The sequence below is a fragment of the Brachyhypopomus gauderio genome, chromosome 1, assembly GCF_052324685.1.
Source record: "Brachyhypopomus gauderio isolate BG-103 chromosome 1, BGAUD_0.2, whole genome shotgun sequence".
NCBI lineage: Eukaryota > Metazoa > Chordata > Actinopteri > Gymnotiformes > Hypopomidae > Brachyhypopomus > Brachyhypopomus gauderio.
The window spans coordinates 43604015-43628506 of NC_135211.1; the positions used below are offsets into that span (position 1 = coordinate 43604015).

The 24492-nt window shown below is 41.8% G+C and overlaps 1 protein-coding gene and 1 long non-coding RNA gene across 2 annotated transcripts; one reads left to right on the top strand and one right to left on the bottom strand.

The window, feature by feature from the left end:
* Positions 1–804: 804 nt before the first annotated feature.
* Positions 805–24288, top strand: LOC143521609 (uncharacterized). Its single transcript, XM_077014667.1, has 13 exons — positions 805–1251; positions 2703–3107; positions 12387–12848; positions 15663–16127; positions 18443–18895; positions 19461–19718; positions 19859–20113; positions 20195–20434; positions 20604–20861; positions 22212–22514; positions 22843–23112; positions 23643–23726; positions 23929–24288. The coding sequence occupies exons 1-13, from the start codon at positions 839–841 to the stop codon at positions 23993–23995; spliced, it is 3933 nt and encodes a 1310-aa protein (XP_076870782.1). The 5' UTR covers positions 805–838; the 3' UTR covers positions 23996–24288.
* Positions 2877–9926, bottom strand: LOC143521614 (uncharacterized). Its single transcript, XR_013132802.1, has 3 exons — positions 9724–9926; positions 5619–5751; positions 2877–3000 (listed from the first exon to the last, which is right to left on the bottom strand). It is a non-coding gene; the product is annotated as an uncharacterized LOC143521614 (long non-coding RNA).
* Positions 24289–24492: the final 204 nt, after the last annotated feature.

Below are 24492 nucleotides of genomic sequence, written 5' to 3' on the forward strand. Positions count from 1 at the left end.
AGATAAAATTCCCAGCATTGAACCTGCCTCAAAAACACACTTTACCTGCAGTACAAGTCATTAACAATCTTTACCAGAGCTTTTTCCTGCTATGTGTAACTCAGAAGCCAGATTGTTAGTACAGAACTTGTTAGAGTTGATCTACCGTTTCATTCTAGGACACTGGCCATCAATAGACTGGAAATGGACATATAATGGTGTAAATCCAAATGATGAAAGTGTGAGGAAGATGATGATTCAGGGCACAGCTATAAGTTTCAGTTGTTTAAGATGTTTTTTCTTAGTTTAGTATGGAAGAGATATTTTTATGCAAAATGTGTGAAATGCTAATTTCTGAAAATAAGTTCATATCATAATACAGCTATATTTTGTAGCAATATATAACAGTAATTGTAGTTGGACAAGAGTGAATCGTAAACTTAGAAATAGTTAATACCTGGAAGTTTGTTAATTGTGATTTTTTTTGGTGCAAGGAGAACTGAACCCTTGTATATCTTAGAATATAAATATTCTATCACCTCTGTATCTTCAAATGCAAACATAAGTTCCTATATTAAATGTAAATGTGCATGTTTGTACATCTTGTATATTCATAGCTTGCCCTTTTGGATATGGGTGTGTTAATGTGTATTTATGCTGTGTTTATTGTATATATGTTGTGTATTTACTGTAAGGGACTATACACCAACGTTTTCCCTCTCCCGTACACCTGTGTTAAAGTGGTGTTAACATTAAAAGTGATTTCATATGTTATTTATTTGATTCCATTTAATTCAGTTCATTTCCATCCTCTTGCAACAGAGTTTTGTGGACTGTGTTTTATGAAGAAGCAAATAAAATGTCTGCCATCCAGTTTCTGCTGAAGCTGATTGTTACAGCAGCAGAGTGTGATGCAGCTACAGGAGAGAGTTTCACTAAGCTGCTGACATCTGTGTGCAGCTACACAAACTTCCCCTTTGGAGATGACGTGTCCATTAAATCTTCTCAGTGTGGTTTCCTGCTGGATCTGTACTCACATGTGAAGGACTATGAGACTCAAACAGGCAGGAGTGTCCTTCCAGCATTACAGCCAGTTTACCAGTCAGCTCCTGCAGTCTGGAACATAGACCTCTCAAAGAGAAAGACCTCCCTCTTCCTAGAAGTGCTGAAACTCCAAACAGTGAAGAAACCAGTAGTGCTGAGAGGCTGGTCAGATGAAGAGAGTGAAGTGAGGAGTTTCCTTCAGTGTCTGCCCTACATCTCCCACCTCAGGTGAGTGAGAAGCTTTTATACTAAATATGTTGTGTAGTTCTTATATTAACTCAGTGGTTCCCAAAGTGGGGGGCGCGCCCCCTAGGTGGGGCGCGGAGCTATTGCAGGGGGGGCGCGGAGCTTGGAAGTAAAACGGGATGCACCGATTCCGATATTAATATCTGAAACAATTCTAGATCGGGTATCGGTGACAATGTGACCGATCCATAAAAACAGATCTATTCAGTCTAATTCTATGCTTGTATTGCTTGCTTTTCGGAGTTAGTTCAACCTTAAATATCCACTCTGTCCCGGATAGAAGTGAACCTGGACAGTTAACAGTGAACAGTTAACAGTGAAACGCGAAGCACACAGAGGAGAGGTGAATCACTGACTCGTACTCGCGCTGGTGCTATTCCACTTAGTCCGTTTATTTGCTGGTTGACCAAAATAAAACTGGGCTCCAGCACTACTTGACTGTTCATACATGAACTGGTGAGTTGCCCAAAGCTCATTGAATGCGTTACTTACAGAAATGAAATAATGATAAAATAAAGAGCAGTGGTCTGAGTCAACAATATTCCATACGCGCACTCAACTCGCTCCCTTAAAGAGACAGTACACATATTTCTGGCCGTTACATGCTTTGTGCTCTGCGTGATGTCTGCGCTTGCAAACTAGCCGCATATGAATTGCTGTTTCTCTTATTTCATCTCCTTATTTATTTTAAATTATATTTAGAATTCTTGAACCATTTAAAAGGTTTCTTGCAGTTTATTTTTTTCATGTTTGACCAAAGTTGTGAACCTATTGTTTTTGTAAGTTTCAGGTTCTTTGGTATTATTTATTTTACATTCAATGTTATATTCATAATTGCACTGACTGAACAAATGCAAGTTGTGTTGTTTTTACATGTTTTTGTGTGTGTTTAAGTGTGCTATACTGGTACAGAGTTTTCAATAAACTTCTAATTCAGTATGTCTGTGTTTAAAAAAAAAAATGTTTTAAGTCGATTCAGCACAGTTTTACTCTATCGCCGATACTAAGCCTCAGATATCTGAATCGGTATCGGAAGTGAAAAACGTGAATCGGTACATCCCTAATCAATATGGGGGGGGGGGGGGGGGGGGGCGCAAAAATATTCTCATCTACTAAAGGGGGGCATGGCAGAAAAAGTTTGGGAACCACTGTATTAACTGAACTTCTGTTGGTTTGCACATTTTTCACTCTTACACTAGTTACATTTCTGTGAACTGCATATCTTTGTAATTAAAGTGATTCTGTTGTAACATCACAGTTTATTATATCCTGTGTTCTGATGAATGACATTTTCATGACATCTTTGCTGTGTGTCAGTCTTTAAACTTTAATGCCTTTTAATGCTTGAAGAATATTATACAGGACACTCAATCTTTGAAGCTATCTTGAAATATATTGAACAGAAATAAATGGGTTAATTGTTGTGTTTGTAGGTTTCTTTCACTACATAATCAAACAGAATCCTATAAGAATAAAAAAAGATTATTTCTACTGAACCTGAGTCTGCAAGCAGCTGTTCATCAGAGAGACACTGTTAAGAGAACTATAGAGGAACTGATGTCACATACAGAAGATGAAGATTTCCTGCTGGATCTGTACTCACGTGTGAAGGATTATGAGACTCAAACAGGCAGGAGTGTCCTTCCAGCATTACAGCCAGTTTACCAGTCAGCTCCTGTAGTCTGGAACATAGACCTCTCAAAGAGAAAGACCTCCCTCTTCCTAGAAGTGCTGAAATTCCACACAGTGAAGAAACCAGTAAAGCTGAGAGGCTGGTCAGATGAAGAGAGTGAAGTGAGGAGTTTCCTTCAGTGTCTGCCTTACATCTCCCAGCTCAGGTGAGTGAGAAGTCTTTACGCTACAGGGGTGTGTTTGATGTTCTCTGATGGTGTTTGTGAGTTGTTCTCTCAATATAAAGAATTACTGAATGTTGTGGAACAGATGTGTGAAAGAAATGATATATAAATGCAACATCCTAATCATTGTTATGTGCCTTGATTTTTTTGCGAATTTGTCTTTTTTGTACCTCTAGTTTTAACTGTAGGTCCCTAATGCTGTAACTTGATTTGGTCAGGTTTACACATTCTTGCAGTATTTGATTGATAGCTTGTGTTGGTTATAAGTGGCCTTTTGTAGCTCTGTACTATTTAAACCCACCTTAAAAATGATAATTACACAATTCAGTTGTCTAGAACAATGTATTTATTGACGTATGTAAATTGAATCAGAACACAATTGTGTACATACTTTGCATGATTAACTATTTGGTAGCGTAACCTTCAGTGAAGCTTATGGTTTGAACTTGAGATCAGCTCTGTGTTACATCATAAAACTCATCTTTCCATATGAAGAAAAGTGTTATCAATTGACAAAGTGTCGTGGACTCAGAGTGAGGATCCATTATCAGGTATAAAGGGTTTAATAAAGGACAAAAGGCAAATAACTACAACCCAGTCCAGGGTCTAAACCAGAAGAGCTACAGAAATAACAGACAGAGGTACAAACGGATGAGACAGGAGGCAAAATCAGGAGGTAACAGGTCAAAACACAGAACAATAATGAGAGAAGTAGATAAACAATAGGGGTGGGAATCGTTTACTATCTCACGATTCGATTCGATTCCGATTTTGGGGGCCACAATTCAATTCAAAAATCGATTTTCGATTCAAAATGATTTTCGATTCAAAAAACGATTTGATTTATAAAAATGTCTGCCTCAGTCTATAAAATCTGCATGATCTACTACAGTCTGGAAGACAGAACGACAAATACAGAAAATTAAGTGTCATTCACATTTAATTAACAAAAATTAAGTGCTTTGGTAAAATAAAATGGTTTTTGTTGTTACCAAAATTCTTGAGGTTCATTTTGCGAGCTGTCAGGGCTGGCTCGGATGCAGTTCCCCCAGCCGTCGCTAGGGGCACCAGAGTCAGTCCCAGACTAAACCGACGTAACCGTACGTTCTTAGCCAGTCTCTGCTTTCTCTGTGATTGCTTATCGTTTAATGGTGTCTCGCCACCTCTCTCTGTTATGCTTTCTCTTTACTTATTCGAGTATCTCATGCGTCGCTTCCTGACCCATCTCAAGTTTTCCCAATCCTGTATGTCTTCCTATCCGTTTTGCCTTTATTTTTGGGAAGGGTTTTATTTTGCTGCGGCAGTTTTTTTTGCCAGTTACTTCTGCTGGTGTCCTTGGTTTCGTTTACGAGTTGCATTTATCCGCGCTGTTTTTTAGTTACTGTTGTTGTTTTGTTTCTTCCTCCCATCTCACTACGGTTGAGTGTTATTTTTCACGCGTTGTATTTTCCGCATTGGTTTTTTGTTTCTATTTACTCCGTGCCCTCACGGTTTTGCTTTCTATTCTCTTGCGCGTTGAGTCTTCCGTGTTGTTTTGTTTGTTAGTTCTGGGTCGCTGTGCGCGTTTCCCTCTCGCTAATACATTTGACGAGTGTCAATAGTCTTGCTCTTGCGAGCCGGCACTTGGGTCCATCCTTCTCTGTATTATTTCTCACCCTTCTCTATATTATCCCGTGCTCACCGCGTTACACAAGCCTTGCACACAAGCTACATTGTGTCCAGTTCGGTCTTCCCCGGCATTCGGTAAAAACCAAAATGAACCCATATTTTTGCCTTAAATGAAGACCGGACAGGTTGAATATCTCTTTCCTCCATGTGTTTTGAACCTTTTCCATGTCCCAGAACATGCTGCGTAAAGTCTTGCGTAATTTTGTAATTACGTAACGCGAGACTTCACCACGACTTAGAATCGATTTTGGGACATTTAAAATCGATTCTGAATCGTAGTAAATGAGAATCGATTTTTGGGCACACCTCTAATAAACAACTTGGTACACTTTCACAAAAGAGTCAGCAACACTTCACAAGTAGCTGCTGTGTCTGTCTGGCTTATGTAGGCAAAGTAATCAGTGGAATTCCAGCTGAAACAGGAGTCTTCAGTATTCTTATGCTGTAAGTGTAGGTCCCTAATGCTGTAAGTGTAGGTCCCTAATGCTGTAAGTGTAGGCCCCTAATGGTATAAGCGTAGGTCACTAATGCTGTATGTGTAGGTCACTAATGGTATAAGTGTAGGCCCCTAATGGTATAAGCGTAGGTCACTAATGCTGTAATTGTTGGTCCCTAATGCTGTAAGTGTAGGTCACTAATGGTATAAGTGTAGGTCACTAATGGTATAAGTGTAGGCCCCTAATGGTATAAGCGTAGGTCACTAATGGTGTAAGTGTAGGTCCCTACAGAAATAACAGACAGAGATACAAACAGATGAGGCAGGAGGCAAAAACAGGAAGTAACAGGTCAAAACACAGAACAATAATGAGAGAAGTAGATAAACACCTTGGTACACTTTCACAAAAGTGTCAGCAACAATTCACAAGGAGCTGCTGTGTCCGTCTGGCTTATGTAGGCAAAGTAATCAGTGGAATTCCAGCTGAAACAGGAGTCTTCAGTATTCTTGAGATGGAGCCCTCTGGTGGTGAGAGGGAGAAGAATGTTTCATGTGCCCCCCGGCTTACGTCATTTTTTAAATAAAATAAGACAGTAAGACAATTAATTGTAGGGTGAGTGCCTTATTCAACAAGACAAAAAAAAATAGAACAAGACAAACGAAACCATGTGCAACAACATACAACAATATAAGTGCAAACAACAACCTAAATGCAATTAACAACAAATTAAAGGCACTAAAATGCCATGCACCTAACTTTTTTAATGGCAAAGTTGTTAATGAGTGCACTGAAGTCTAGTCCTTGGGCCAGCTCATGTTCTATGGAAAGCATGGCCAAACCATTTAGCCTGTCCTGAGACATTGTGGAGCGCAGGTAGTTTTTTATTAGCTTCATTTTGCTAAATGCACGTTCTCCTCCAGCTACAGTTACAGGTAAGCACAAAAAAATGCGTAGCAAAACACACAAGTTAACATACATGCTTCGCAGCCCCATTCTATAAATTGCATTAAGCAGGTCAAGAGGTCCAAAGTCATTTTTAAATGTTGTATTTTCTTTAAATGACAAACTTGGTCTGCAAGAGAATCTGAGAAGTCTTTTTTGTATTTTTGTGAGTTTTGCACATAATGCATTGATGCAATCGTTGGTCATTTCTTGAAAATTCCACAGAACAGAAAACTCATCACAAATGTACATAGTAGTTTTCTGGGTACTCCTTCCTTTTCTCTTCCTCCATGTCATCAAAAAACGTTTCTTCTTTCTCTGTTTTGTTTTAAGCTTTGGCTCAATGCCTATAGCAGTTGCAACAACAGTGGCCTCTCTCAACAAACTGTCCCAGGATGCACGTATACAAGCCATCTCTTTTTCAAGTTTTTTTATATTGGCAACTTGGGTATCGAGGATAATGGAAGAAGACTGACTGGCAAGATTTCTGTCCTCTAAGTACCCTAAAACCTTTATTCAAAATGTTAGGAGCACCACTGCGTTAAAAGACTCAAAGTAGGTCTTTACACCCTGTGCCTGAGCTTTTGTTTCACTAGTTAGGTTGTCTTGTGTGATAAGTGCTTCCAATGCTTTAAGGACATCAGGTAAATGCTTTGCCACAGGGCGTACTGCCTCTATGCGTGCACTACAGTGTGTATCTGATAAACTGTGCAAAGAACAATGTAAAACTTTCATCAAAATTGCCCATCACTGAGGGCTGCCACTAAAAAATGTATACAGTTCATTCACAAATCCAAAGAACATATTTATTTCTGGACATGCCTGGGCTGCATGGACTCCTACCAGATTTAGTGTGTGAGATGCACAGGGTAAGAATGTGGCCAGAGGGTTTTTCTTTTTTATGTGGGCTTGTACACCCTTCACTTTTCCTGCCATATTGGCCCCATTGTCATAACACTGACCTCTACAGTCAGCTAAATCTATTCTGTATTCTCTGAGTGTGTCTTCAATCATTTTTGCAACTTCGTCCCCTTTCTTATTTGAAAAGTCTCTAAATTTTAGAAAACGTTCATTTATTTCCCATCCTTCTCCTGAAGCAGTTGAACTAACATACCTAAGAAGTAGCACATTTTGCTTCAAATTGGAGACATCAGGTGTGGCATCACATATTAAAGAAAAGTAAGCTGCATTCTGTCTTTCTGTTAGAATAGTGTTTAGAACACACTGAGCACAGACCTCAATAAATTCATGTTGTCTTTCAGGTGAAAGGTAGTGAGTCTGAACCCTTTTTCCCTGTACTCTCTGATATTCTGTAAATGATTGTTCAGAATGGTGTCATATCGTGACAACAGCTCAATCAAGCCTAAAAAATGCCCATTATCGGGTTTGTCAAGTACAGTTGTACTCCCTCTAAATGGTAAATGTCTAGAGGCTAAATAAAGAGTTACATCTAACAGATGTTTTAGTAAGGCTTTGTTATTTTCTATTTCAGTCTCCACAAGTTGTTGTTGTTTATTGTCAATGCCCGAGGCCTTCAGGACAGAGTGTTGTAGGTTCTTCCATTTCCAATAACAAAATTTGTGGCCACTGTTTTTTTTGTGTTCTGGGAATCTTTCATACAGCTTCCTATATTAAGTGCACATTTTCATCCCATCAGTGGAATTTAGTGCACTTGTTGACTTGCCTATAACTTGTTCAAAAGAAAATAATAAACATGGCAGACAAAACTGAGCTTTTTTTGAGTTGCTGTATATGACCCAGTCCCTTTCAATTTTTTCCCCTGCCATTAGGGGACATTGCATAACACTAGGGATGCAAATTATCGATTAATTCATTAATCATTAGTTGATTGATCTTATCGATCGACTTTCGATTAATTGATAAGCGGCGTTTTTCACCTGAATTTCAGTGTTTCAATAGGGCCTTTTAAAATATCAGCTAAATAGTTAAAACACTTTATTCAAAAAGTATATATTATATTATGATAATTATATTGTATTATATGATATATTGCTCAAGTATTTATGCATTAGGAAATTTTTATGGTATAACAAAATACATTCTTTCATTTAAAAAAAGGATTCCGAATTCCGGGAGAATTATATGTGACTCGCGGACATCAGGGATCCTCTACCGAAATGCTTTCAGGAGACTTGGAATTTCTGGACATAAAAAAAAAATTTTAAGAAGAAATTAAATAGAGAGCCAAACAGAATATTATTGAGCCTATGCTAGGACAATGTTTCTAGCGTTGTAGTGAACACATGCTGTAACGCGACCGGAGAGTGCCCAAGTCTCCACAACATCATTGAGCTTGTCAGTTAAATTGTCAGCGGTGTGTCTATCCGACATGTTCCTCGTAATCAGCACTGCAGATTTTAGCTGCCAGTTCTCGTCAGTGTAGTGGCGCGTCACGGTAATGTAACTTTCTGTTGTTAGAGCCGTCCAACAATCTGCAGTAGCTAGCTTTGTTTTTAGCTCACTCTTCTTTTTTCGTAGCGAGCTTCGAAAACGCTCGACTTCCCAGTGTAGCTGTGATTGTAGGTTGACCAGGTGCACTGGTGATATGCAGGACAGCTGCATGGTGTTCAAATGATAATTGAGTGAGCTAGTGGAACTGTTGTACTTCAATACCGCATTACACAGAGAACATCTGACTTCTTAGCCTAAATTAACAATGTTGAAATGGTCCCACACCGCACGTCTTTTCGCCCGCTTCATTTTGTTTTCCACTCTGGTCTTTCGCGACACGTGTTCACCTCTCGTTCTTATGCTCTGTTCATCTGAAGTTACTACAGGAGCGCTCTCTAACGATTAATCGCGATTGATACATTTTGTTCGAGTAACAACTTGATCGACAATTAATCTAAAGTCGATTAATCATTTGCATCCCTACATAACACAAATAGTTAGGGAAACTCTTACACTCCACATTTATCTTTTGCCACCTGTGATAGATACTCGTGTTGCTAGAACACGCACTGCAGTTACCCTGTCAGAGTCAGACATTACAGCTGGCCATAAGCCAGGATCTTTAAAGTCTATGACAACTTGTGATGCACTCTCCCTTCCTCCTGTTGTTGCTCCATCATCATCATCGCTCCCACTTTTTTCCTTAGTCTCTCTCACTCTCGTCTGCTCTACGTGTTCAGTGGCTGTAATCTCACTCTCCCTGGTCTCTTCTTTGCCTTTTCTCCCTACATTGCTCGCTATGAATTTCCTCTGTAGCAGACAATCCTTGTGTTAGGTCATATAGTATATAATATAGCCACACATCAAAGCTGTTTCTGACAGCTGACTGAAGCTGTTACGGTAACCTACCGCGCTGCCCTGAGTCAGGACTGGGAGCCTCCCCCTCCTCCGACATCGCTCTGGGCTGGCTACACTCTCTCTCCCTGTCATCTTTCCCTGCCTCTTCTGTAGCTTTCTCGGCTGTGCTGCTGGTCTGGGCTATTTCAGACAGTCAGGGATTATTCATGAGTATCTTCACAACAAACTTATTCATCTTAAACTTTACCGCGCTACAACATCAGCGCTTATTATTTACTTACCGTCATCTTGAACACACTGTCAAACCCTGCTGTCCCTTCATGCCCTCTGTTTAAAAATCTCTTCATGTGATCTCTTTCACCTCTGTAATCCTCATCCCTTTTCCTTTTTTCCTTTCTTTTCTGTGCTCCAGGTTTCTGTTTACTCGCCATTTTTAACTATACACCACTGTATTTCCTGCTGTGGGCGGGTACCAGCCGGCTACAGTCAGTGCTGGATCAATCCATTTTTCAGTGGGAGGCGGGGATGAATGCACTTAATGGAAAATATTCAGATAGGTAAAAAACATATATATATATATTTTAGCCATTGAGCTTAATTTGAGTACAGAATTTTATATTAATTAAAGATTTCAAGATTATATTTAAAATTATAGACTTTAAATAAAAAATAAATTGTTAGGCTCTTGATGGGCCCCCCCCGGCCCCGGGGCCCGGGACAACAGACCCGGTGGTCCCCCCTTGTCGACGGGGCTGCCCACAATGTTACCAGCCTTGCAGATCAGTTTGTTGAATCTGTTGTATGTCACCCTCAGCCTGCTGCCCCAGGATGCAACAGGATAGAGAATAGAACTCACCACCACAGACTCACAGAAGATCCTGAACATAGAGGATAGAACTCACCACCACAGACTCAAAGAAGATCCTGAACATAGAGGATAGAACTCACCACCACAGACTCACAGAAGATCCTGAACATAGAGGATAGAACTCACCACCACAAACTCATAGAAGATCCTGAACATAGAGGATAGAACTCACCACCACAGACTCACAGAAGATCCTGAACATAGAGGATAGAACTCACCACCACAGACTCACAGAAGATCCTGAACATAGTGGATAGAACTCACCACCACAGACTCACAGAAGATCCTGAACATAGTGGATAGAACTCACCACCACCACACACTCATAGAAGATCCTGAACATAGTGGATAGAACTCACCACCACCACAGACTCAAAGAAGATCCTGAACATAGAGGATAGAACTCACCACCACAGACTCATAGAAGATCCTGAACATAGAGGATAGAACTCACCACCACAGACTCACAGAAGATCCTGAACATAGAGGATAGAACTCACCCAGAGGTGAGGGGGGGGGGGGGCTGAGAGGAGTGGTCTATCAGTAGTAAGGGGGTGAGGGGTTTATCAGTAGTGGGGTGGTGAGTGGTCTATCAGGAGTGGGGGGGGTGAGTGGTCTCTCAGTAGTGAGGGGGTGAGTGGAGTGATCTATCAATAGTGGGGGGTGAGTGCAGTGTGTTATCAGTAGTGAAGGGGGGTGAGTGGAGTGGGCTAGCAGGAGGTAGATGAGTCTGGGGAGGACACAGCTTCACTAAACAGATCAGGACTGTGGAGTAGTCTGTCTGAAGAGGACAGCTTCACTAAATTCATTGTCAGAATTTCTATAATGAAATTGTTACGACCCTCGGCTAGGTCTAGGAAGGTGAGAGTCATAACATAGGTGTTTAAGGAGCTGGTGCAGTGTGACCAGGAGAGAAAACAACCAAAACACCAGAGCTCCGATGCTGATATATGTATTTTAATGGCAACAATACAGCAGTCTGTATTTCAACAATAGGGAAAACCCACTGGACGGCACCAAAGAAAAGAAAACCATCAAAAGAAAACAATACCACAACAAAGTAAAAGATAACCCCTAAACTTAACCAATAAAAATACATACAGGGTGCCCGCCCTCTTACCTGGGGTGTATAATCAACAGGCTCCTACGTGGTGCATACATGTATAGGCATGCCTCATCTAGCCTGCAGGTTTTCCCATATGTTAAGCTAAAACAGCACATACACAGGTAGAACAACCACCTGTAAGACACGCAGCACAATAGCATACTAGCACAATAGCATACTAGCACAATAGCACACTAGCACACTAGCACACTAGCTGCAGCTTCCATACCAGCAGCAGTAACCACTATTCAAATCAACGCACCATCACACATGGCCTCCTTGCCTCTCTTTTCTTCAGCCATCTTGGATTTCACAGTTTTTTTTCACAGTTTTTATACCGGAGGCTCCTCCCCTTCAGCAACTAGAAGTCCTCCGGATTAGTCCAGGGATGGGAAAGAGTTCACCAATAACTGAACACCTCATTTCTCATTGGAGACACAAACAGACTTTATGCCCCAATAGAGAAAATACCTGTGTGGAACAGCATCTACAAAGAAAAACATCAGAGGCACAACAAAGGACAAGTGCCACGGCACGTAACAGAAATGTTAAAAGATAAATAAAGTGAAACAAGAAAAGTGAAGACACTAACGTGATTATGTCTACCAGGCTGCACAAGCAGGTCCACACACACACTGAGACATCATTACTAGTGTGTGTGAGAAAGAGGAGATAGTGAAACATGTTATATGATAGGGGTAATCATGTGAAATTCTATATGGTTGTGGTGAATTTCTTGTGTTACACTCAAAGTTTCTTTGGTCTGTTTTGCGTCTCTCATTATCCACAAACACATGCAGGCAGGTCTGTGTGTTTTAGAGGAGACATGAACCAGCGTTCAGACTAGTGGTGGTGTTACTGTACTGGAAATGGTCTGTTTACAGCAAACTGTACAAATTAATCTGTTATGTCTGATGATTTCTACTAATTCTACTAATTCTGTGTTTTCTGTGAACTCTCTATTCCAACAGGTTTAATTATGATGTTCTTGATTATGAAGAACAGAGAAGATCTGCAGTGGAGTTTCTGCTGAAGCTGACTGTTACAGCAGCAGAGTGTGATGCAGCTACAGGAGAGAGTTTCACTAAGCTGCTGACATCTGTGTGCAGCTACACAAACTTCCCTTTATATTGTGGTGATGATGATGATGATTATTTGAAGGTTCATATTTGTGATTTCCTGCTGGATCTGTGCTCACATGTGAAGGACTATGAGACTCAAACAGGCAGGAGTGTCCTTCCAGCATTACAGCCAGTTTACCAGTCAGCTCCTGCAGTCTGGAACATAGACCTCTCAGAGAGAAAGACCTCCCTCTTCCTAGAAGTGCTGAAACTCCACACAGTGAAGAAACCAGTAAAGCTGAGAGGCTGGTCAGATGAAGAGAGTGAAGTGAGGAGTTTCCTTCAGTGTCTGCCCTACATCTCCCAGCTCAGGTGAGTGAGAAGATTTTATGCATACTACAGGTATAATGTTTAAAATGAGGGTTTTTCCTTCAAGGTTTGGCCATTGTCTTTGTTTTTGTCAGTTCATATCTACCTGAGTGTGTTCAGCATATTCTGCAGGTTAGTTGCGTGAATGAAATCTTGATTTGTAGTTGATATAAGTTTGCACAGTGATCAGGCTTATACATTCTTACAGGATTTAACAAAGACAGTTTGTGATGGTTATTGGTGACCTTTTGTAGGTCTGTACCATTTAAACTCACCTTAAAAAGTAATTACAGTATTCAACTGTGCAGAATTACAAAACTTTTCTACATACTTCATATGCTTAACTGTTTGGTAGCCCTCAGTGAAGTTTATGGTTTGACTTTGAGATCAGCTGTGTGTGATACACTATTTTTCTTCATATTGTAGCGAGAGGATGCAAAAGCTTCTGGTGATTGTGTTAGCCAATCAGAATTATTCTTCATATGGAAATATGAGCTTTATGATGCAATTCACAAACTATTATGTTATAAACTCAGAGTATGGATCCATTAGCAGGTATAAAGGGTTTAATAAAGGACAAAAGGCAAACAACTACAAACCAGTCCATGGTCTAAACCAGAAGAGCTACAGAAATAACAGACAAAGGTACAAACGGATGAGACAGGAGGCAAAAACAGGAGGTAACAGGTCAAAACACAGAACAATAACGAGAGAAGTAGATAAACGGCTTGGTCCACTTTCACAAAAGAGTCAGCAACACTTCACAAGGAGCTGCTGTGGCCGTCTGGCTTATGTAGGCAAAGTAATCAGTGGAATTCACAACAGCTGAAACAGGAGTCTTCAGTATTCTGGAGATGGAGCCCTCTGGTGGTGAGAGGAGTAGTGGGGGGTGAGTGGTCTATCAGTAGTGAGGGGGGTGAGTGGAGTGATCTATCAGTAGTGGGGGGTGAGTGGTCTATCAGTAGTGGGGGGTGAGTGGAGTGTGTTATCAGTAGTGAAGGGGGGTGAGTGGAGTGGGCTAGCAGGAGGTAGATGAGTCTGGGGAGGACACAACTTCACTAAACAGATCAGGACTGTGGACTAGCCTCTCTGGAGAGGACACAGCTTCACTAAACAGATCAGATCTCTGGACTAGTCTGTCTGGAGAGGACACAGCTTCACTAAACAGATCAGGACTGTGGACTAGTCTGTCTGGGGAGGACACAGCTTCACTAAACAGATCAGGACTGTGGAGTAGCCTGTCTGGGGAGGACACAGCTTCACTAAACAGATCAGGACTGTGGACTAGCCTGCCTGGGGAGGACACAGCTTCACTAAACAGATCAGGACTGTGGACTAGCCTGTCTGGAGAGGACACAGCTTCACTAAACAGATCAGGACTGTGGACTAGCCTGTCTGGGGAGGACACAGCTTCACTAAACAGATCAGGACTGTGGACTAGCCTGCCTGGGGAGGACACAGCTTCACTAAACAGATCAGGACTGTGGAGTAGTCTGTCTGAAGAGGACAGCTTCACTAAATTCATTGTCAGAATTTCTATAATGAAATTGTTACGACCCTCGGCTAGGTCTAGGAAGGTGAGAGTCATAACATAGGTGTTTAAGGAGCTGGTGCAGTGTGACCAGGAGAGAAAACAACCAAAACGCCAGTGCTCCGATGCGGATATATGTATTTAATGACAACAATACAGCAGTCTGTATTTCAACAATAGGGAAAACCCACTGGACGGCACCAAAGAAAAGCAAACCATCAAAAGAAAACAATACCACAACAAAGTACAAGATAACCCCTAAACTTAACCAATAAAAATACATACAGGGTGCCCGCCCTCTTACCTGGGGTGTATAATCAACAGGCTCCTACGTGGTGCATACATGTATAGGCATGCCTCATCTAGCCTGCAGGTTTTCCCATATGTTAAGCTAAAACAGCACATACACAAGTAGAACAACCACCTGTAAGACACACAGCACACTAGCACACTAGCACAATAGCACACTAGCACAATAGCACACTAGCACACTAGCACACTAGCACACTAGCACACTAGCACACTAGCACACTAGCTGCAGCTTCCATACCAGCAGCAGTAACCACAATTCAAATCAAAGCACCGTCACACATGGCCTCCTTGCCTCTCCTTTCTTCAGCCATCTTGGATTTCACAGTTTTTTTTCACAGTTTTTATACCGGAGGCTCCTCCCCTTCAGCAACTAGAAGTCCTCCGGATTAGTCCAGGGATGGGAAAGAGTTCACCAATAACTGAACACCTCATTTCTCATTGGAGACACAAACAGACTTTATGCCCCAATAGAGAAAATACCTGTGTGGAACAGCATCTACAAAGAAAAACATCAGAGGCACAACAAAGGACAAGTGCCACGGCACGTAACAGAAATGTTAAAAGATAAATAAAGTGAAACAAGAAAAGTGAAGACACTAACGTGATTAAGTCTACCAGGCTGCACAAGCAGGTCCACACACACACTGAGACATCATTACTAGTGTGTGTGAGAAAGAGGAGATAGTGAAACATGTTATATGATAGGGGTCATAATCATGTGAAATTCTATATGGTTGTGGTGAATTTCTTGTGTTACACTCAAAGTTTCTTTGGTCTGTTTTGCATCTCTCATTATCCACAAACACATGCAGGCAGGTCTGTGTGTTTTAGAGGAGACATGAACCAGCGTTCAGACTAGTGGTGGTGGTACTGTACTGGAAATGGTCTGTTTACAGCAAACTGTACAAATTAATCTGTTATGTCTTCTGATTTCTACTAATTCTGTGTTTTCTGTGAACTCTTTATTCCAACAGGTTTGAGGATGATGTTCTTCATAATAAAGAAAAGAAAATGTCCACCCTCCAGTTTCTGCTGAAGCTGATTGTTACAGCAGCAGAGTGTGATGCAGCTACAGGAGAGAGTTTCACTAAGCTGCTGATATCTGTGTGCAGCTACACAACCTTCCCTTTCTATTATGGTGATGATGATGATGATGATTATTTGAAGGTTGATATTTGTGATTTCCTGCTGGATCTGTGCTCACGTGTGAAGGACTATGAGACTCAAACAGGCAGGAGTGTCCTTCCAGCATTACAGCCAGTTTACCAGTCAGCTCCTGCAGTCTGGAACATAGACCTCTCAGAGAGAAAGACCTCCCTCTTCCTGGAAGTGCTGAAACTCCAAACAGTGAAGAAACCAGTAAAGCTGAGAGGCTGGTCAGATGAAGAGAGTGAAGTGAGGAGTTTCCTTCAGTGTCTGCCCTACATCTCCCAGCTCAGGTGAGTGAGAAGATTTTATGCATACTACAGGTATAATGTTTAAAATGAGGGTTTTTCCTTCAAGGTTTGGCCATTGTCTTTGTTTTTGTCAGTTCATATCTACCTGAGTGTGTTCAGCATATTCTGCAGGTTAGTTGCGTGAATTAAATCTTGATTTGTAGTTGATATAAGTTTGCACAGTGATCAGGCTTATACATTTTTACAGGATTTAACAAAGACAGCTTGTGATGGTTATTGGTGACCTTTTGTAGGTCTGTACCATTTAAACTCACCTTAAAAAATAATTACAGTATTCAACTGTGCAGAATTACAAAACTTTTCTACATACTTCATATGCTTAACTGTTTGGTAGCCCTCAGTGAAGTTTATGGTTTGACTTTGAGATCAGCTGTGTGTGATACACTATTTTTCTTCATATTGCAGCGAGAGGATGCAAAAGCTTCTGGTGATTGTATTAGCCAATCAGAATTATTCTTCATATGGAAATATGAGCTTTATGATGCAATTCACAAACTATTATGTTATAGACTCAGAGTGAGGATCCATTAGCAGGTATAAAGGGTTTAATAAAGTACAAAAGACAAACAACTACAAACCAGTCCAGGGTTTAAACCAGAAGAGCTACAGAATTAACAGACAGAGGTACAAACGGATGAGACAGGAGGCAAAAACAGGAGGTAACAGGTCAAAACACAGAACAATAATGAGAGAAGTAGATAAACGGCTTGGTCCACTTTCACAAAAGAGTCAGCAACACTTCACAAGGAGCTGCTGTGGCCGTCTGGCTTATGTAGGCAAAGTAATCAGTGGAATTCACAACAGCTGAAACAGGAGTCTTCAGTATTCTGGAGATGGAGCCCTCTGGTGGTGAGAGGAGTAGTGCGGGGTGAGTGGTCTATCAGTAGTGAGGGGGGTGAGTGGAGTGATCTATCAGTAGTGGGGGGTGAGTGGTCTATCAGTAGTGGGGGGTCAGTGGAGTGATCTATCAGTAGTGGGGGGTGAGTAGAGTGTTCTATCAGTAGTGGGAAGTGAGTAGAATGTTCTATCAGTAGTGAGGGGGTGAGTGGTCTATCAGTAGCGAGGGGGGTGAGTGGAGTGGTCTATCAGTAGTGGGGGGTGAGTAGAGTGTTCTATCAGTAGTGGGAAGTGAGTAGAGTGTTCTATCAGTAGTGGGGGGGGTGAGTGGTCTATCAGTAGTGGGGGGATTATTGGTCTATCAATAGTGGGGGGTGAGTGGAGTGGTCTATCAATAGTGGGGGGTGAGTGGTCTATCAATAGTGGGGGGTGAGTGGAGTGTGTTATCAGTAGTGAAGGGGGGAGAGTGGAGTGATCTATCAGTAGTGGGGGGTGAGTGGTCTATCAGTAGTGAGGGGGTTGAGTGGAGTGATCTATCAGTAGTGAGGGGGTGAGTGGAGTGTTCTATCAGTAGTGGGGGGTGAGTAGAGTGTTCTATCAGTAGTGGGGGGTGAGTGGTCTATCAGTAGTGGGGGGTGAGTGGAGTGTGTTATCAGTAGCGAGGGGGGTGAGTGGAGTGGTCTATCAATAGTGGGGGGTGAGTGGAGTGTGTTATCAGTAGTGAAGGGGGGAGAGTGGAGTGGGCTAGCAGGAGGTAGATGAGTCTGGGGAGGACACAGCTTCACTAAACAGATCAGGACTGTGGACTAGCCTGTCTGGAGAGGACACAGCTTCACTAAACAGATCAGGACTGTGGACTAGTCTGTCTGAAGAGGACACAGCTTCACTAAACAGATCAGGACTGTGGACTAGCCTGTCTGGAGAGGACACAGCTTCACTAAACAGATCAGGACTGTGGACTAGCCTGTCTGGAGAGGACACAGCTTCACTAAGTTCATTGTCAGAATTTCTATAATGAAATGTTAAAAGATAAATAAAGTGAAACAAGAAAGTGAAGACACTAACGTGATTAAGTGTACCAGGCTGCACAAGCAGGTCCACACACACACTGAGACATCATTACTAGTGTGTGTGAGAAAGAGGAGATAGTGAAACATGTTATATGATAGGGGTCATAATCATGTGAAATTCTATATGGAATCATGTGAAATTCTATATGGTTGTGGTGAATTTCTTGTGTTACACTCAAAGTTTCTTTGGTCTGTTTTGCGTCTCTCATTATCCACAAACACATGCAGGCAGGTCTGTGTGTTTTAGAGGAGACATGAACCAGCGTTCAGACTAATGGTGGTGTTACTGTACTGGAAATGGTCTGTTTACAGCAAACTGTACAAATTAATCTGTTATGTCTTCTGATTTCTACTAATTCTGTGTTTTCTGTGAATTCTTTATTCCAACAGGTTTGAGGATGATGTTCTTTATAATAAAGAAAAGAAAATGTCCACCCTCCAGTTTCTGCTGAAGCTGATTGTTACAGCAGCAGAGTGTGATGCAGCTACAGGAGAGAGTTTCACTAAGCTGCTGACATCTGTGTGCAGCTACACAAACTTCCCTGTAGATGAAGATAATATTAGATGGATTAATTATCAGTGTGATTTCCTGCTGGATCTGTACTCACGTGTGAAGGACTATGAGACTCAAACAGGCAGGAGTGTCCTTCCAGCATTACAGCCAGTTTACCAGTCAGCTCCTGCAGTCTGGAAAATAGACCTCTCAGAGAGAAAGACCTCCCTCTTCCTAGAAGTGCTGAAACTCCAAACAGTGAAGAAACCAGTAGAGCTGAGAGGCTGGTTAGATGAAGAGAGTGAAGTGAGAAGTTTCCTTCAGTGTCTGCCCTACATCTCACAGCTCAGGTTTGTACCTGATATTTTAGGCCATATTTCACAATTGTGCAATGTTTTCAAGTATATATCTTATTTCTAAGAAAACATATCCTATAATGCTAAGGAATGAATCTGTAACGCTGAGTGCAACGTCAAAAACGATGTGCGTTGTAGGTGAAAAACACTAACGTTACGTTTTATTTGAGTGAAGCGCAGACAGTGCACATTTAAACACAACATATACACGTTTCAGACTCAAAAGGAGGAAAATAAAGGAGAGCACAAGACGTTACAGACACACACACACACGCATTTATTCACTTTAACTAACAAGCACCACATGAAACACTTTAGACTAATGACACGAGTGAACACACAACCACACCCCCACATGTACATATACGGACATGGACTACATAAACACACCCCCAAGGGGAGGGGTCCGAGGCTGTAACTTGACAGAAACTAGGATTAAAATGGTTTTTGCAGTTTCTTTGCTTTTTAACACTGACTGAAATGAATACAGAATATAAATGTTACATGTGTTTCCTTATTTAACTGTGCTGTCTTTAAGTGGTTTTGTTTGCTGTTGCAGTGGTGCTGATCCGTACATCCCGTCTCTGTGTAAAGGGCTCCAGTCCAGAGATCAGGCAGGACAGGTGTCTCCTCTGCTCCAGGCCCTGGACTTCACCCTCTCTCTGGGAGGACAGTTGTCCACTCCCAGCTGCAGGGCTGTGGGGAGAGTGCTGGGTCTCTCAGCCTCCACACTCAACCTCACTCTAAACCCACGAGCCATCTCTCTCAGAGGAGTCAGGCTTCTGTTCACACACATCACACACCTGCGCACACTCAGGCATGTGGCATTATATTATATTATTGAATTATTATATTCTAAGTAATTTAGTTTACTCTGAGACAGATTACATTTATTATTGCAGGACTTTGTTAAATGACTATGAGTAAACGGTGTAAATGGTGTTTGTTGTTGTCCAGTGTGAGTGGTGCTGTGGTGGTGAAGATGGTACGAACACTGAGGACAGTGAGATCTCCTGCTCCAGTCACTGTTGAGGAACTTTCACTCATCCACACCAGCACACAGCAGCCAGAGGGGGCGCTGTCCAGGGTCCTGAGCAGCTTGGCTTCTCTCCTGAGACTCTGGAGGGTCCAGTGTCTGAACCTGACTGACTACAAGATGGAGGCCCAGTCTCTCACTGTCCTGCTGTGTCACCAGGGCCCTCTGACCATCAGGTCTGTGTGGTTAGTTTGTCAGTTATTTTTAATAGATAAAAGTACCAGTTTGTGATGTCATTTTCTGATGTGTATGTGCAGGTTGTGTGAGGAGACTCTCCAGCAGCTGACTGTAGTGGTGTATGAAGCTCAGGAGGAGGAGCTTACTCACTGCTTCCTGCAGAATGTGGGTGGAGACCTGACTTCCTGCACTCTGACCTGGGAAGTGATTCACTATTTCCTGCAGTATCAAAGTGTTACTGTGAACTTTAGGAAGAGTGACATTAGACAGCAAAACCCCAGAGAACTTCTGTCTGTACTGGAAAGACTTCAGATCAGAAGGTGAGAGACAACAGTGATGTGTGGCTCAGATTTAAAGATCTTCACACAGTCGACACGTACAATGAAAATGAAAATGTTAATGTGCTTTAGTTATACTGCACAGCATTAGACTTTGTGTGTGTGTGTGTGTGTGTGTGTGTGTGTGTGTGTGTGTGTATCTTCTCCCCAGTCTGAGTCCCAGATGTGTACTGTCCATCATCACAGAGATCTATCAGACTGGCTCTGCTCACTGTGTGTCCAGTCTGTTGAGTTCAACAGAGAACTGCATCACCCTGAACAGCAGAGAGCTGGACTCTGTCCACTGTGCTGCCCTGTGCTTCACCCTCCAGCACTGCACAGCAGTCTCTCTCAGCCTGCTGTTCACCTCCATACCAGAGGGGGAGCTGGAGAGCATCGTGCCTCTGCTCAAACACGTCTCCCACCTCAGGTTTGAACTTTTATCATTCATGTAATGAGACACAACAGATCTGTAGGGGGTGTTACACATTTGGTGTTATATATACATTTATATTTCTGTGTGATTTACAATTTTCCTAAATGTCATTTTGGGGCAAAAACATTTGTTTTATTGAGACCCCTGTGTCAGATAATCAACATCTTACAGCACATGGTTATTTACCTCAGGCGTGTTACAAATGAATAAAGTGACTTCTGGAATTAATATGTCACTTTATGACAAATACTTGTCTTAAATTTCCTATCACTGTGTGTGTGTTTGTGTTTCTCTCAATGTGGACATGAATGTCTTGAATGTCTTACTGAAATAGTCTCTCTTCTCTCAGTGTGGACATGAATGTCTTGAATGTCTTACTGTAATAGTCTCTCTTCTCTCAGTGTGGACATGAATGTCTTACTGAAATAGTCTCTCTTCTCTCAGTGTGGACATGAATGTCTTGAATGTCTTACTGTAATAGTCTCTCTTCTCTCAGTGTGGACATGAATGTCTTGAATGTCTTACTGAAATAGTCTCTCTTCTCTCAGTGTGGACATGAATGTCTTACTGAAATAGTCTCTCTTCTCTCAGTGTAGACATGAATGTCTTGAATGTCTTACTGAAATAGTCTCTCTTCTCTCAGTGTGGACATGAATGTCTTACTGAAATAGTCTCTCTTCTCTCAGTGTGGACATGAATGTCTTGAATGTCTTACTGTAATAGTCTCTCTTCTCTCAGTGTGGACATGAATGTCTTGAATGTCTTACTGTAATAGTCTATCTTCTCTCAGTGTGGACATGAATGTCTTGAATGTCTTACTGAAATAGTCTCTCTTCTCTCAGTGTGGACATGAATGTCTTGAATGTCTTACTGTAATGGTCTCTCTTCTCTCAGTGTGGACATGAATGTCTTGAATGTCTTACTGTAATAGTCTCTCTTCTCTCAGTGTGGGCATGAATGTCTTACTGTAATAGTCTCTCTTCTCTCAGTGTGGACATAAATGTCTTGAATGTCTTACTGAAATAGTCTCTCTTCTCTCAGTGTGGACATGAATGTCTTGAATGTCTTACTGTAATAGTCTCTCTTCTCTCAGTGTGGACATGAATGTCTTACTGTAATAGTCTCTCTTCTTTCAGTGTGGACATGAATGTCTTGAATGTCTTACTGTAATAGTCTCTCTTCTCTCAGTGTGGACATGAATGTCTTGAATGTCTTACTGTAATAGTCTCTCTTCTCTCAGTGTGGACATGAATGTCTTGAATGTCTTACTGTAATAGTCTCTCTTCTCTCAGTGTAGACATGAATGTCTTGAATGTCTTACTGTAATAGTCTCTCTTCTCTCAGTGTGGACAGGCTGCTGTTGCTGAGGCTGCTCCACTGCTGCAGTGTCTCTGAGCTCCAGCAGGGGGCAGCAGTATTTCTGCTCTCTGCTCTGCAGCACAGGCTGGACTTCTCCTGCAGCTCTGCTCTGGACCTGACAGAAGACTCACACACACACACACTGACTCTGAGCACTGAGGACTGCAGAGTCGTCTCCGTGGCCGTCCAGAGAGCTCACACACACACACAGCTCACTCTACACGACTGTGAGGTAGAGGAGGCAGGAGTGGAGCAACTCTTCCCCATTATACACACAGTCACCCTGCAGTAAGACTCCCACTCACAACACACACACTAACCTTCCTGCAGAGGAGAAGGAGTTATATCATATTAATGTGTGAAAATAGCATTAATGCTAGTAGTTATGTGAGTGTATTAATATTAATACAACTGTCTGTGTTGGTGAATGTGTATGTGTGTGTGTGTGTGTGTGTGTGTGTGTGTGTGTGTGTGTGTGTGTGTGTGTGTGTGTGTGTGTGTGTGTGTCCATGTTGGTGAATGTGGTGTGTGTGTGTGTGTGTGTGTGTGTGTCTGTGTGTGTGTGTATGTGTGTGTATATGTGTGTGTGTATATGTGTGTGTGTGTGTGTGTCCAGGTGCAGTAAAGTCGTGCTGCTCCAGTTTCTGTCTCTGGTCCATGTCGGGTCTGAGTTGGAGTGTGTGAGACGTGCTGAGTCTCTCTTTCGGGCCCTGGGTGGGGAGGTGGACCTCAGTCACACCCAGCTGGACCAGCAGGCCTGTGGGTCCCTGGCGCTGGTTCTGGAACATTCTGAAGGGCTGTCAGAACTGGACCTCAGCCACTGCCAGCTCACTGACCACTGCCTGCAGCTGCTGTGTCCACAGCTCCACAAAGTCCACGTCCTGGAGTGAGTGGAGACGGGGGAGGGTGGAGAGAGTCTGGTGTTGAGGACACACTCAACACTCACATGGGTGTAACTAGTGGTTTTACAACACTATGCTGTTTCAAGGACACTGTAAACATAATGTTCTGGGTGCTCCATATGCTAATGACCACCTCTCTTATTGGCTGCTTGAATGGGGGGCGGGATCATCATTGTGCAGTGATGGAGAGGTCTGGGAATTGAAACAATGATCAGAGTGGGGAGTGATGTCACATTAAGCAGCAAATATGTAATCTTGTAAAATCACACGTTCTCTGTAAAAACAGAAATATCATGTTTCAGCTTCTTATCTGATGCATAACACATCATGAACATGAGAAATGAAGGAAAATGCAGCATTGAAATATCTGTCAATTAGTGTCTCAGGTCCACTGTCACAAATATATTTATTCATTCACTCTAAATCACAATGTAGTATTACAAGAATGTGTTGATTTACATTGTTGTGATGGGATTCCTGTACAATGTGGTAATTATAATCCATCTAATTTCAGCCTCAGTCACAATGACATCACTGATGTGTCAGCAAAGAGGATCTATGATACTGTCTCCACCAACACTAATATTCACACTGTGAGGTAAGAGTGTGTGTGTGTGTGTGTGTGTGTGTGTTTAGGCATATAAAGTTTGGCCTTATTTATTTTAATGTACAAGCAGTTGTGTGTGTGTGTGTGTGTGTGTTTAGCTTTATAATGCTTGGTCTTATGTATTTAAATGTACAAGCAGTCATGTATATGTATATATATATATATGTGTGTGTGTGTGTGTGTGTTTCTACAGGCTCTTCAACAACAGAATTACAGACAGACGTCTCTTCCTCTCAGACACGCGCTTTGAGATCTGGTGATGTTAATGTGGTTTTTATAAGATGAGTGGGCAAATTATATATCAAGACAAAGTTGATCAAAACAGTTTCAGGTATATGTTGCCACAGTAATAATTAGTAAATGTGTGTGGTCTGTTATTATTTCAGTAAATTCCTCATGATTTATTAACAACATTCACTTCTCAGTAACACCACACCCAATGTCATGATGGAATATTCATTTATCTGTATGTTTCATGACTGAATATTCATTTATCTGTATGTTTCATGTTGAAATGTCCTACTGATTAAACATTAAACTCTGTGGATAATTATGGTGCTGGTCTCCCTCATTCATTTATATTAATTTATTTCATATATTTATATTAGAACAAACATAATGTCATAAAGCAAAGAGCCATGAAGGGTCAAAAGGTCAAAGTCTGTGTGCCTGCTGTCATTAACTGGGTTATACTGGAGGTCAGATTTTCTCCACCTAGTCCTCCTTATTTTCGCTCTTTCCTGTAATGTATGACCCC